Raw genomic sequence first — 16,243 nt, 5'->3', positions numbered from 1 at the left:
AGTTTACCCCTACAGAACATAACTGATTTGTAACAGTATTAAAATCATTTAAATGGTCTGCAACAGATCGACCTTCCGACATCTTCATATTAAATAACCGTTTCATAAGAAATAACTTGTTTGAGGCCGAGGGTTTTTCATATACTTTCTCCAACGCCTTAATCAAACCCTCTGTCGTTGTTTCCTTCGAAATGTTGAAGGCGACCAACGCTGCGAGGCACAACCGTATTGTTTTGAGTGCCTTTCTATCTAGAAGGTTCCATTCTTCATCTATCATACTCGTCGACATCTTTGCTTTTCCGCCCAATGGTAGGTATAGATCTTTCTGATACAGATAATCTTCCATCTGCATCTTCCACAGCGAGAAGTTTTGGCCGTTAAATTTCTCGACCCTAAACTTACCATCTTCCGCCATTTCTCCCACTTGAACGAGGAACCCTTCCTTCCTGTGAGTTTATTAGCCAAATAGACCTTCGGCTCTGATACCAGTTGTTAGTAAATTATATATTACGAAGCAATGAAACACATAAAATATCGCAGAAATATAAACAGAGAAAACACATATAACAAGAGAGACACAAATATACGTGGTTCACCCAATTTGGGCTACGTCCACCCCGAACAGCCAGTCCTTCCTTTCTATTATCCAGCAAAATGAAGAGACACAACCTACAATAGATCCACTGTAATATCCTCTATTTTCTCTCACAGTCTCACCTCTCTGTTTCTCGCTCAGAGAATACACATCTATATCACAGCCTCAAATACAATGCCCTCATACAAAGAGAGGGGATGCCTTCTAGGGCAAAAAACCATAAACTAAACATAAGTTTTACCGTCAGATCATCCGCCTAATGAACGACCCAGATTGAATAGAAATTACTATACTTTTACAAGGCTATTTTACATCTATTTTTGGCTTTGGGGGCACTGCCCTCGAACCCCTGCTGGGGGACCACTGGCCCCCGGACCCCCGCAGGGGGGACAAGTCCCCCTTGCACCCCCCGCGTGGAGGGATGTAAAAACTTCCTGGGGTATACATCTGGCTGAAATAAAGACCTATGAACAATCATGCTCCACACACAACGGAAACCGTGGGAAAAACGCTAAAACCGAAGGCAGGTCCAAAACTGACGGAATATCGGAAGCGTTTTGGGCGGTAAGCAGAATTGTTAGGAGAAAGAGCGATGCCATATAGTGATTGATGTGTGTCTGGCGGATGAGAGAGAAAACACTCTCATCGCGGGCTAACGTCCGAGCAAGTCAACTGCACGATAAGAGCAATAACTGTAGGATCTGGAGGCCCTATATTTAACGGCAGAAATTGCGCCTGATGGAAAACCGGATTCAACGGAGAAAATAAGCTTTGACACATAAAGGTTGAAGTCCGATTGGACCGCTAAGTTGGCAGATGAATCATTTCACAGAGTAACTAAAGTAATGAACCATTGAGGAAGAGTTGGCTTAGCTCATGAGGAGACAAGTGGCCACCTCTCTGTGAAGCGTTACAGTGATGATGATGCAGAGCAGGGAATTCCAGCACAGAGGCAGGCGATCCGAAGAGCCGAGAGAGGAAACAAACATTTGGGGAACAGAATGGTTCTAAGAGCCACGAACAGATAGAGCGAGTGCCAGAAGCGAGAGCTGAGACCCAGAACCAGAGTTGGAGCCATAGAGCCAACGCTAGAGTCAGAGCCAGAGCTAGAGCAAGAGCCAAGAGCCAGAGCTAGAAAGCCACAGAGCTCCAAGAGCCAGAGCTAGAGTCGAGAGCCATAGGCAGAGCGAGAGCCAGAGCCGAGAGCCAGAGCCAGAGCCTAGAGCCAGAGCCAAGAGCCGAGAGCTAGAGAGCCAAACGGCCAGGGATAAAAATGGCATTCTAAGCCCAATGGTTCAATTGCAACCTATTGGAGTTGAGTGTGGAACTTGTAAAAGAATTCAGCCATAATCCCAGAGAGCCTAATCGAGTTGATTAGAGCTCAAGGAGATGTAGCCCAAGATATCAGGGTGAACTCCATATTATACTATTGCCTTATGTGTTTGTTTTTACTGCTGCTTTAACTATATATATATATATATATATATATAGATATATATATATATATATATATATATCGGTTTAATTACCTTCCCATATTAGCACAAACAACATATTTTAAAGTAAATAATCAGCTGAAAACAAATACAAGAATACACCCATATTGTCAAGCATTTCTTATTTTTGCATTGGTTAATCAAATAGACTTGGGAAAATTTAAAGCTCTGGAAGTGGGAGAGGCTCTTGTGAGTTAGACAACAAGCCTAAGAACCCCATTTTCAGATCAGGAGAAAATACTAACTCGGGCTTCCCTAATTCCTCCCAAGTTTTCCTCTGCAAGGTATTTACATCTGAACCTAAGTCTAGCATAGAATATTTAATCTGAAATCCTACAATTTGGGCATCAATGCAAAATTATCTTCCCATCCTTATCGTATTCCAATGGAAATGCCTAGAGTGTCGTTTAAGAAAATTAGAAAAAATAGGTCTGTCAGATAATTGTTCATACTTAACAATTGTCTTGCACTTCTTATGAAACTGGCCAGATAACTGTTCATTATTCATAATCTGCAAAAATAATTTAAACAATTCCATAATAGGCTGAGATGTCTCCTGAGAAAATTTGGACTCCTCATTTGTGCCCTCTCTTACTGTTCTGCATGAGGATTATAAGAAGAAACCAATTGCTTAAAAAAATTTGCTGCATCCTTGTAGTATTCTTTTTGTTGGTTAGGATCATAAGACTTCTTTGGTGATGCAAGATTTATTATAGTGGGTTTCTCAGAGGTCTCCTTATCTACTCTAGTCGTATTTCCTCCTCTAGTAATGATATTAATGTTAGGCGTTGGAGTTGGTTTAGGCCCTCGAGGTTTTGCATTGATAAAATCTGCTCCTCTTTTCCAATTGCACTCTTCCCAATGAGCAACCAGTTTAGGACAATCTTCTGGCACATGCACATTTACTCTACAATGGGAGCACCAAGGCCTCCTTGGTAACAAATAGTCATGGGAAATGTGACCTTCTTGATCACAATTATAGCAATGGACTAAGCCTCTTCCTCTAATGCCCGCCCCCCTCCCACGCCCCACCCCCCCCCCCCCCCCCCCCCCCCCCACGCCCCCCCCCCCTTGAATTTCCTCCTCCTTTCCCTTGAGGATCTTCATTGAATCTAAATGGAGTATGATTAAGATGATCGACAAGAGCATCCAAAGCTCTGCACTAGTCTATATGGTGAGCCGAGGACCCACATAACTCACAAAAGGTGTTGTTTGGGAAATTTGTGTACTTATCAAAAATAGGAAAAAGATGAGGTGGATGTCCATAAGTATGACATATCTCATAATATTCATTGGAAAATGTACCTAGTTTATTAGGAAATGCATGATATTGGGTATGTCCTTGATACAAAGAATTTGTAGTAACTTGTGAAACTCCAACAGTAGGTAGTGGCAATGTTACGTCCCTATAATACTAGTGTAGCCCCCTTATTATTATTGTTAGTATATCCCCCTTATTGTTATTTTTTTTGTCTATGTAACCCCCATATTGTTATTGATGTGCTCTGATTATATTGTGACCCCTTAGACTCCTATATATATACAAAGGAGGTCTTGTTATTTGTGTCATCCAAGAATTGTTCATTTATGTAATGTAAAGGAGGTTTCCCCCTCGAAGAGGCTAATTTTTAAGTCGTTCATCTATATTTTCTTCTATTTTTTGAGCTGGTTGCATAACATTTGGTATTATAGCTTTGGATTCTAGGGTTTCGTTGTTGCAAACAGGCCACCATGGAATTTTTGATATAAGATTTCTACGAATGTTTAAAAGTTGAAATTTCTACCACAACGATCCGAAATCCTGACGAATGTCGTGTAAAAATTTCAGATCTTGGTTCACTATATTTTTAAAGATATGGTTTGAACAAGTTAGGGTTTTTGCATGCTCCATAATTTCGTCTAACATAGGTGACCTTGGGAAAAAATGTCATAACTTCCTCTATGAGAATTTTATTTGAATTTTGAAAAAGGTGGCTAAATACACATGGTCAGTAGTATCTTGTGTATCATGTTTAGGGCCGAAGGTCGAAACAATGACATGTGGGACTCTGCACAAGTTCCTTCTACTGAATGAATCCATAATCAGGTCATCGTGGGAGTTTGGGAATAATTTTTTCTTAAAGAATCCAAATTTGGTATGACTTGTGGCAGTGGAAAGAAGACTCAAAGGGCCACCATAGAGCTGAATTTCAGATCTTACAGATCTGAAATCATAGAGATACAACATTTTCAATATCGAGGTCCTAAAATGAAAGAAAAAGATCTGCATTTTTTAATTTTTCATAACTTTTTTTTGAAAAATTAGTTTGAAGTGATTTAAAGGTAATATAGAAGCATATATAACATTATATGGTTCTAAAATTCCTCCCAAACAAAATAGTTCTACACCCATTAAGCCATCAGAAATCTCTACTCTGATGCATGACGAGGAAAAATTGCAACATGATATATCAAAGTTACGGGACTAAGTGCAACAAATTTCTCTCACACAAAGAGCAACCAATGATGACATGGATGGATTAAAAGGGGACATAGATGGTATAAAAGGAAACATTGAGGTTTTTAAAGTAGACATGGATGCGATGAATGTAAAGTTGGAAGGGTTGACGAAGTTGTTGCAAGAAAGGCTTCCTGATGGTGACAAGGTAATCCATGGAAATCATGATGAGAACAAAAGGAATATGAATTATGATTTTAGAGTTTCCAATGTGGGGTTTAAGAACCACCACCTTGCAAAGATAGATATTAGGAGGTTTGATGGCAAGGATCTGGTAACATGGATACTACAGATGGAACAATATTTTGATCTCCATGATGTGAAACACACATAAAAGGTACACATTACAACTTTATATTTAGAACCCAATCAGTTTGTATGGTATCAATGTATTTGTTCTCGTAAACCACTTGTCACTTGGTCAATTTTTATGGAGGAAATGATAGCACATTATTAGGATACAAAGAGAAATGCCTTCTTTAGCCAATTGATAAATGTTAGACAAAAGGGTTCAATGGCGGAGCGCATTGAGGACTTCCAAAAATTGAATGTAAAGGTGTTTGATATTCCAGAGGAGCATAGGATTGACATCTTCACAGGGACTTTAAAGGATAACATCCAACATGAGGTTCACCTTTGGGAACTTGATTCATTGGAGAATACATTCAAGGTGGCAGGAAAAGTTGAAAGCAAAATACAAGGAAGTCTACCACCCACAATAATAAAGATGGAAGTGTTGTTGTTCCTGACACTACAATAATTGGAGGAAAAAAGAGAAAAAGGGATTTGTTATAGTTGTGATTGAAGATACACTAAAGGTCATAAATGTGCTAAGAAGAAATTATTTTACATAGATTGTGAAGAGGATGAAGAAAAGGAACAAGAAACATCAAAATAGGAGGATATACACCAGGAACCAACCCTAGAGAAAGAAGAAAAGAATTCGAGCATATCTAGTAATTCATTGGCATGAATTACCACTCCTAAAACTCTCAAGATAGAAGGATATATCAATTATAAAAAGGTAATAGTGTTGATTGATTCGGCTAGTACCCATAATTTTATTCATTGTAAGACAATGAAGGAATTGAATTGCTTCCTATATCTAGCACCATAATGTCAAGTGATGGTTGCAAATGGAAGAAATATAAATTTCTCTGGAAAGTGCCATAATATCAAGCTATTTATGGGGAAATATGTATTGAATAGTCCAATGCTTTCCATTCCAATGGGTGGTGCTGATGTTGTACTAGGAGTCCAATGGTTAAAATCTTTGGGAATGATAGCTTTTAATTTTAAAAAACTTTTCTTGAAATTCTTTTGGGAAAGAAAGGAAGTTGAATCAAGGGGTATCGCACGGAAAAAAACAAATATAATCAACTCTGATGTCATGACAAAGCTTCTGAAGAATAAAAACAAGGCGCAATTGCACAATTATGCTCATTAGAGGTTCAAACATCGAAATCATCTATTTCTCCAGATCTCCAAAAAGCCTTGGATAACCACTCCAAGGTGTTTGAGACTCCCAAAGGTCTCCCACCTATTCGTGATCGTGATCATGTTAGTAATTTGATTACAGAAAGTGTTCCTCTAGATGTTAGGCCCTAAAAACATCCTTATCCCAAAAGAGTGAGATTGAACGTATGGTTGAAGAAATGTTAGAGGCTGGTATAATTCAACCTAGTCAAACATCTTTCTTTTCTCCAGTAGTATTGGTGCACAAGAAGGATGGATCATGGTGCATGTGTCATGGTTACAGGGAGCTCAATATGCTCACTGTTAAAGATATATTTCCCATTACCATCATTGATGAATTGTTGGATGAATTACATGGAGGAATTTACTTCACCAAGTTGGATCTTTGTTCAGGATATCATTAAATTAGAATGAAGACTGAAGACATTCAAAGAACAACATTAAGAACTCATGAGGGTCATTATGAACTTTTGATCATTCATTTTAGACTTTCTAATTCCCCTTCCACATTTCAAGGTTTGATGAATTTCATTTTCAAATCCTTTCTTAGAAAATTTGTGTTAGTATTTTTTGATCATATACTAATCTACAACATGTCTTGGAAGGATCATGTTCAACATGTTGACATGGTACTCAAACTATTGGAGGAGAAACAATTATATGCAAAAACCTTAAAATGTTTCTTTGGAGTATGGGAGGTGGAATATTTGGGTCATATTGTATCTCATGAGGGTGTTAAGGTAGACCCTAACAAAATTAAATCCATTAAGGAATGGAAAATCCCCACAACCATAAATCATATTCGAGGATTTCTTGGGTTGACAAGCTATTATCACAAATTTGTTAAGAATTATGGGAGAATAGAGGCACCTCTAACATCATTACTGAAGAAAGATTTTGTTTCTTGGACTCCATAATAAACTAATGTCTTTGAACATCTTAAAGAGGAACTGTGCCAAACACTGGGCTTAGTTATGCTAGACTTCACAAAAACCTTTCTTGTGGAATGTGATGCCTCATGAAATGGAATTGGTGTGGTTTTAATGCAAGAAGGAAGACCCGTTGATTTTGAAAGGCGTCCAATCAAAGGAAAGTATTTACACAAACCTATTTATGAGAAGGAAATGTTGGCAATACTACATGCACTAAATAAATGATGACCTTACCTAAGGGGAAGACACTTCAAGTTAAAAATAGATCATGATATTATTAAATAATTTTTTGAACAAAGATTATCTTCAGAAGAGCAAAATAAATGGGTCACAAAGATGTTGGGTTATGAATTTGAAATCATCTACAAAAAGGGAAGCAAAATATTGTTGTAGATGCACTCTCAAGAAAGGATGAGGATGTGGAAGAATTTCTTTGTGCTATTTCTATTATCCAACCATAGTGGATAACAAAAGCAAGGGATGAATGGAAGAATGATGAAGAGGCGTGGACACTCATTCAAAAGTTGCAGCAAGATCCTAGTACCTCTAATACATTTAGCTGGAAAAATGATTCATTATGGTAGAAATATCGCTTATATCTTTGTAAGATCCCAACTCAAAAAAATTATTTTTTTGGAATTGCACAACTATTCCTTAGGAGGGAACTCATAATTTTTAAAAGCTTACCACAGGTTCAAGAAGGATTTTTTTTCGGATGGCCTTAAATATGATATTCAAAAGTTTTTGGCAAATGTTTGGTTTTCCAACAAAATAAAGTGGATACAATTAAGACCCCAATTTTGTTACAACCTTTACCCATTCCAAGTCAGCGTTGGGAGGAGGTCTTAATGGATTTTATCATAGGTTTACCCAAGTCTGAAGGAAAGAGTGTCATGATGGTGGTAATTGATAGACTTACCAAGTATGCACACTTGTGTGCATTATCTCACCATTTTAAAGCCAATACAACCACTATTCATTTATGGAAACAATTCAAAAGCTTAATGGAAACCCAAAGATTATAGTAAGTGACAAAGATCCCATTTTCACTGGAAATTTTTGGACAAAATTATTTTTTTGTCTTGGTACTAAAATAGTTCATAGCTCATCTTATCATCCTTAATTTGATGGGAAAATTGAGATAGTGAACAAATATTTGGAAGGATATCTTCGTTGATTTGTATATGATAAACAAACACAATGGGTTAAGTCTTTACCTCTAGCTGAATGGTGGTATAACAATTCCTTCCATACTGCAACGAAAATGACCCCATTTATGGAACTTTATGGATATAAACCACCATCCATCACATCATCTTTAAGAGAAAATTCTATGGTTCAAGTAGTGGAATATCACATCGAGAATCAACAACAAGTTCTCCAGCTCTTAAAGGATAACCACACTCTAGTGAAAAATCGAATGAAACACCAGGCATATCAGCATCATAGTGAAATAAATTTTGATGTAGGTGACTTGGTATTTTTATAGCTACAAAAATACAAACAAATGTCCTTCAAGCAAGTTAAGAAGGATAATAAATTATCACCCAAGTACTACGATCCTTGCAAGGTGTTGCAAAAGATTTGTACTATGGCATACAAATTGGAATTACCCGCATTTTCGCAACTACACCTAGTTTTCCATGTTTCATGCTTAAAGAAGGTTATCGGTGGTAAGCTTGTAGTTCAAATAGTGTTTCCAAAACTTGATGAAGAAGGAAAAATCATATTTGAGCCCGAAGCAGTCATGGAAACAAGAACTCGATGACTACGGAATCGATTAATTTTAGAGTATCTCATTAAGTGGAAGAACTTACCCATTGAAGATTCCACATGGTTGGATGAGGATCTTATACAAAAGCATCTAGAACTACTCAAATGTTGAGGACAACCCATTTTTGAAGGAGAGAGGGCATGTTAGGTCCTTATAATACTAGTGTACCCACCTTATTATTATTGTTCATGTGGACTCCTTATAGTTATTGTTGTGCCCAATAGAAACCCACTATTGTTATTGTTGTGGCCTTACAATATTATTGTTATTTAGGCTCTAATTATATTTTGACCCATTAGGATCCTATATATATAAAAAGGAGGTATTTTCATTTGTATCATCCAAGAATTGTTCATTATGTAATGTAAAGGAGATTGCCCCCTCGAAGAGGCCAATTTTTAAGTCGTCGATCTATCTTTTATTCTATTTTGTGAGTTGGTTGCATAATAGGCAAAGTCAAACCGATAGGCATGATAGTTGGTCCTAGACTGTTCAACCACGAACAATCAGTGGTGTGATGCCCCTCAACATGGAATTTAGTGTACCATACCTGAGGACGCAAAGGTTGTGCTACATACATGTCTTTCAATCTCTTAGTGAAATTAGAAATATGATGTTTTAACCCCAACGATGGTAGGGTCACTAAAAGAAACACCTCCCCTATGCTCAGGATGTTATCTTTCCATTTGTTTAATATTCCTATATTTCTCAAGTGCATCTTCTAGTGTATCAATTTTCTATTGTGTTAAGGGGGTTTTTGTCAATGGAAACAGGGATTTAATGAATCAATCTCTTTGGTGATTAGGTTCGATCCGATAACTCAATTTACTAATTTCATATTTGAATTGTTGCATGCATACAATTATTAGAATAAGGTAAATCAATAGTAGTAATTATTGATTGGGGAACTCAATCATTCTTTGGGGGATATAGTTGAAGACATGAATATCAGGCTTTTCTCCTCGAGGGAGACAGTTGTGGTTGAAGACCTTCTAACTAGAATAAAAATAAATCATGAAATTTATATCTTCAATTATAATAACATATTGGTTCCCTCTATGAATAATTATCACTTTCCTTCTAATCTTTGATTACTTAATGGGTCATTTTTTAGAAGGTTACACAAAAATTTAAAAAGAAAGAGAAAATATGTTAAATTTATGGTTTCTTTTTAAAATGCCTTTTTTTTTAATCAAGTGAATTATATTAGCTTCAAAAACTGGAAATTACATTAAAAAAAAAAAAATCATAAGTGTTAATTGCCTCTTAGATGTGAGAGTGGACCATAACCAAAAATGGACCCTATGTGAGGCTAAGAGACAATTTGACACATCCAAAACCGACAACTAACAATTCTAAAAGTGGATGATGGCCCACCTGGGCTTGCTCAAAACTAACAACATAAATTGATACAATATCCATAGACATAAACATTAAGTAATGGGAACAGAATCAAAGCCTATAACTAGAATGAGAGTCATTGGATTAGTCCTATGATGATATAGCCCATATTGTCACAAAAATAAAGAAAATGTCATTTTTTTTTAGTTTTGGTTGCTGCAGTGTTCATTGCAATTGTGAGGACATATTCTTCATGCATCATAGTTGTGACATTATTTCTAAGGTATTGCAATTGCGACAAATTACATATTTGGTTGCAAGTGCGCCGAACCTATCTATTGTTGCAATTGAGACGAACAACGATCAACTTAAATTCCATTATGCTCACACTTAAATTTCATTACGCTCAACACAAATTCCATTACGATATTAATTTTATTAAAAAAAAATTCTATTTTCATGTTTAAAACCCTGTATCTTCATTGCAATCAAAGCCAAATACCAAAAGCCTCACAAGGTCAGTTAAATCAATTTATTGTTTTGTCTTTGGCTACTTGGTAGTCATGGAATTTAGCGGTTTGTGGGGAAAGTGGTAAACCCCTACATTTTTCTCCAATTACATAACAAGACATGACCCTGAAAATAAGCTCTGCAAAAAATTGATTAAAAAATCATCAGGTTAGAGTAGCGAACTAACCCTCAATCAAGAATCACGGCGCTATGGATTTCCCTTCATGGAGTTTCGAAAGCCGGACCATATGTTGCAGGCAGCCCTAAAAAAGTGAGGCGTGGCCTGTACAAGCGCACTGGCTGAAACTCCGAGAACCAAGGTCTGGGCTATGTCGGGCTTAGTATCGACCTTCATTTCCAGCAAGGAGAGACGGGTGCTGATATAGTCGATCTTTGAAGAGATGCCCTGCTGAGAGGATTGGTCTCGTTCCGAGGAGCGTGCGCGGCTATACAAAAGATTTGAGATGACGTTCTGCAAGTCCTTGATGGCCTGGTGGGATGCCTCGGTGGGGTTCAAACCCTTAGCCTCGTACAGAGCTAACAGCTCCGCTGGGTCGGGCTTCTTGCTTTTTTTAGTAGTGGAAGTAGAAGCAGGAGCTGAATCAGAAGCAGAAACAGGGGATACTGGTAAGGAGGGGCGCAACGCATTCTTCGCCATGACTAAAACCCTAAACCCCAAATCTATTATCAAACCGCATCCAGAGGATGAGAACGATGAAGATGAGGGAAGTTGCAATTAAATAGTTTGGTTTGAAATTGTACTCTCCCAATCAAATCTATTATCAAACCGCTGCAATTAAATAGTTTGGTTTGAACGTTTCCAGTACGATCCACCGAGTTATGAGCTCAATTTTGACGGCAGGATTCGGCAGGCCGAGGATCAACAGTTCCAGGGTTTGTCTTTGTCTACAGTGAAGCTCGAGGAGTTCACAGGCGCAAGAAATTCCAGAAGAGCTGTAAAGGATATACGGAACCTGCGAGTAATTGAACCCTGCATGTCATAAGTAACCGGAATTTACTTTGAGCGTGGGCTTCCGTGGGTTGTGTTTTTGTGGGCTCGTATGAATTTTCGTATTGGGTTCAGCGCCTTATATATCGATCTGTAATTCCATATTAAAGTAATGATGTAATTCCATATTAAAGTAACGATGATCTTGTGCTAGTATTATAACTTTGGTGTCTGAATGCTTATACATATTGTTTCTGCTCAATGTCATTAAAAAAAAATCGAAATCGAGTTAAAGAAACAGGGTCATCATGGCGTTCATGGCATTAGCTTGAGCTCCATTACGAGCCACTGGTCTTGCCAAATAAGTTGTGCATTCTTGATTTTATTTCCTCATGTGTTAGAACAAAAAAATGAAGTAATATTGAAGCAGCTGTTATCAAATAAATATTATTTAATTGATTAAAGTTTATAGCAAAATCTTTGTACATCTACAAGATCGCTTTTGGTTAAGATTTCAAGATCATCATAGACCGAAAATTCCAAGATTATTATAAATTGGCTATTCGAGAAATCTGAATGGTAAGTTGTGAATCTGTCTTATTAAAAGTCCAAAGTATCCTTTATCCTATCCTTTTTCCATGTCTACATAGAATTTAACCTTCCAACAGACTCCCTGTAAAAAAAAATGGGCTTCAATTCATCCCAGGACTATTTATTTGGAAAAATGGCTTAATGGGAAAATACTCCTTGCATGTCCATACCAGCGATTTTTAAGTTCTTATAGCTTCTGTTCTTGGAGTCTATTAGTTTTTTATTTTTGTCTAGAAGTATAAAGGTAGTTCTATAGGTTGTTTAATATCTAGAGGGTACTTCTACAGATTGTTTGTGGATATATAGGTTGTTTAATATCCAGAGAGTACAGACTTATTTTTATGTTGTGTTTTTAGTTAGATAAGTTAATGATAAAACTTTGTTTCTTTTTGGATTTCTGGTTGAAAACTAGATATATAACTGTACAGATCTATCTTTTTGGTTTACTGTCGGCCCTTCATAGTTGATCTTCAAATTTTGTTGTGCTCCGCTCCATGCTGAGCCTGCTCTTTATGTGTATCTTTGATTCAATAATAAACTGTTCCCAAAAAAAAGAGAGTTTGTTATTTCTTCGTTGTTATGAACAACACCCAAATAACACAGGTTCCACAGTTTTGAAGTTGGCGACTGATAACATGGATACAGTACAAGAAGATAAAACGCATAATAAACAACATATATATACATATATATATTTGAAAGATCTTTTATTTACTACTGTGAAGGTTTTTGAAGTAGGTGATACCATCGCCTAGCTACAATAATAAAACCGATATTTGTTTCTTCTCGAAACAAATTAATGGCAAGCACACGAATCACAGGAATCTCATATTCTGACGCTAATTGCAAAGAGAAGCACAACGAAGCTATAAATTATCGTTCCAGTCGCCAGTTGCGCACGAACTGCAGTCAAATTCTTGCGCCCTCTCTGAGATCTGGAGTCCTGAGTCGTAAACAGACCCAACTTTCCAGTCTGCAGGTAGCAAATTTTATCCAGAGCGCCCTACCCAACTAGCTACAATAATAAAACCGATATTCGTTTCTTCTCGAAACAAATTAATGGCAAGCACACGAATCACAGGAATCTCATATTCTGACGCTAATTGCAAAGAGAAGCACAACGAAGCTATAAATTATCGTTCCAGTCGCCAGTTGCGCATGAACTGCAGTCAAATTCTTGCGCCCTCTCTGAGATCTGGAGTCCTGAGTCGTAAACAGACCCAACTTTCCAGTCTGCAGGTAGCAAATTTTATCCAGGGCGCCCTACCCAACTTCCGTCGAAGCCTCCCGTAACCAGTAACCGGAACAAGAAGGGACTGGGTTCGGCATGACCTGTTAATGAATAAGGGTTTGCAATACCCCACACTGCATTGTAATTGCGCAGACTCATTTCACGCCAACTCAGTGTCCTACCTGCATTGCATGCAAAATCCCTCAATTCAGATCGCATGATTGAATACAGTCATTGAAGCAAAATTTGTAAATTGTTTGTGATTTGCTCTATAGGATATTAATACTATTTTTACGGGTTGAATTCTTTTGACATTTTTGGGTTAGGATTAGTTCTATGGTTAATCTAACCGCAAGTGATCCCTTTAAAACAATTTATCTGATACAATATTATTTATGAACCATATTAGAAAAATAAAATTTAATACTTATATGAGCCATGGTCCCTGGTTACTCCACCTCGGTAACTTGAACCAAGGAAATGTCTGTTTGGCCTCCTTGATACAGAAACTGTACAGCAAGATAGTCGGGATAGTGACTGCTTTCGTGTACTTTGATGGACATATTTTTACCTGGATAATCGCATGGGATGCTGTAATCATATTCAAGTCATAAACAATTAAACACATATCCATCATGTCACTGTCGGAATTGAACAAAGATTCAAACTATAGAGAAACAAATAAAGATTCAAGCTGTAGACCAACTTATGGTTGTTTCAGTTATAATGTTCCTCGTACTAGCTTCACTAGGAATTTTTTTTTGGATTCTTGAATTGGTGCTCACCGTTTATGCTCCACGCCCGCCATCCCCCATGTTGAGAAGTTGGTCGATTTTACCGGGGCGTGCCAAGCTTGCGAAGGTGTGAAAGTATAGAAGAAAATCTGTCCTATTGTCGTCTGTAAAGTCCCTAACCACAACTTTCACCCCTGATTTGGTGCAAACGGCCGAATCTGTGCATCTTATCTGCTTTTATTCAAATAATAATTCAGACAAAAAATTAAAATACAATTAGAGAAAAATTATACTACAATCAAACAAAGAGCTACGCCACAGAGGAGAGAACAAAAAGATTATACTACAATTAAAAAAGAAGATTGTACTGTAATCAACTAAGAATTACACTAGAAATGTCCCGAGGACGATGTTAGAGGAATTCAATATATTGTAATGGATTAAATTTAATTACGCTAAGGCGTTTCTCTTTGAAATTGTCTGCGGTCCATTCTCTATGTTACATGATAGAAATATATTCTTCCTTCGGATTGATATCTCTTAAAGAATTTGCAAAACTGCCGAGTACCTCAATCAGCCGGAAAAACTGCAAGACCGCCAGGTGCCTCCATCAAGCGCCAAATCCAGGCAGTTACTAACTCCCAGTCGCTGTAACGGTAAGGAATGGCACTCAACAAATCCAGGCAGTTACTAACTCCCAGTCGCTGTAACGGTAAGGAATGGCACTCAACAACAGTTGAAGTTGTATTAATAGAAAGTTGAAACGCTATAATCCCCAACCTTTGTAATGCCCAAACCTCTTCTTTCATTAATCTGTGTGCGTACAACAGGCGTTATTGATTTTGTTGGGCCGGCGGACCAGCGGACCCTTCTTCCAGATTCTTTAGAACAAACCATTAATTCTTGTTGAACGTTTCTTGCTGTGGCGAGTGAATGCAGGGGTCTGTGAATGAATAGGGTGCCTTGTTAGTGTAAATTGAAGGGATTGTGCTCTTTTGCTCTATCCTGTGGGCCTGTGAATGAATAGGGTGTCTTGTTAGCGTAAATTGAATGGATCGTGCTCTACTGCTCTATCATGTGTCAATACCATGAATCTGTATATCCGGGCTCATGCAGGAAAGACTGGGTTTCGCGAGTGAATTCTAGTCTTATAGTTAGCTTCTAACATGAATTCTTTTTGTTAGCTTTCTTTCAATAATCCGGATGTCTCAGAATTTCAAATATAGCCAACATCATAAGGTGGATCAGCCATGTTTGTTGATGGCATATCCAACATTTTAATTCTAGATTCCTTGTTTTTTTTTAACGAGGGAATCAACCTATATAGATCATGAACTCCCATTGTCCGGCGTATTAAAAGAGCCATTTAAGCTTGTTAGTGGACCTCCTACTGTCGATGCTGGAAGTCCAAGTTATCATTTTTCTAATTTTCTATATTTGTGTTGCTAAGATTTTCTGGATTGTAAATTGTTTTGAACGATATGTTATTATCCTTTTTCTGCATTTTAGATTGTTGTGAACGAAATTGCTGTTAAATCCTTGAAGCACTTATTGTCCATATAGAACTTCTAAAATAGCAAAACACTAACAAGAACTTGAACAATACAAAGACTAGTGGTCTTAAGAAAAAGGGGAAGGATTATCGATTAATACTTCGTCATTGACTTCAGAGATCTCGATCATACCAACCTTCAGGTGCACTCCACCTTTGGATAAGGAATCTGCGTGGGAGTTGGGCTCCTGGAAAATATGAGTAAAGGAGATGGAATTTAATCTGGTCTTCATTTCTACAATGTGATCCATAACAGATTGAATTCTTCGCAAAGAAGATTTTCCATTAAGCATGTTCACAGTAATATTTGAGTTTTCATAAACGTGGAGTCTTCCAACTTAGTTTTCAATTGCTATGCGAAGGAGGTTGATAGTTCTTCCTAAACAATCAGGATCCGACAAGAGTAATAGAATGCAATGATTTTAAGAAGATGCATTCCCCTATGCCGCATCTTCCAGAGTTACCTTCAAAGGCACCCATACCTCTTTTGTGTACACATGTTCTTGACACAATTGCTTTGTTCTAAGTCTTATGGGCAGTGATGAACGAACTTACTAGATGAGCC

The 16,243-nt window shown here is 37.5% G+C and overlaps 1 protein-coding gene and 1 pseudogene across 1 annotated transcript; both read right to left on the bottom strand.

The window, feature by feature from the left end:
* Window positions 1-10,629: 10,629 nt before the first annotated feature.
* Window positions 10,630-11,697, bottom strand: LOC149215389 (uncharacterized). Its single transcript, XM_089391080.1, has one exon. It carries the CDS (start codon window positions 11,277-11,279, stop codon window positions 10,830-10,832), a length of 450 nt encoding a protein of 149 aa, XP_089247206.1. The 5' UTR covers window positions 11,280-11,697; the 3' UTR covers window positions 10,630-10,829.
* Window positions 11,698-13,287: 1,590 nt separating this feature from the next.
* Window positions 13,288-14,935, bottom strand: LOC149215388 (expansin-like A3; annotated as a pseudogene).
* Between the last annotated feature and the right edge of the window lie 1,308 nt (window positions 14,936-16,243).

The sequence above is a fragment of the Pinus tabuliformis genome, chromosome 1_1 (genome assembly GCF_031772625.1).
Source record: "Pinus tabuliformis cultivar Carrire ecotype Pingquan chromosome 1_1, CPIR1, whole genome shotgun sequence".
Classification (NCBI taxonomy): Eukaryota; Viridiplantae; Streptophyta; class Pinopsida; order Pinales; family Pinaceae; genus Pinus; species Pinus tabuliformis.
Note: the sequence above shows the minus strand (reverse complement) of the source record. Positions and strands in the feature narration are given on the sequence as shown.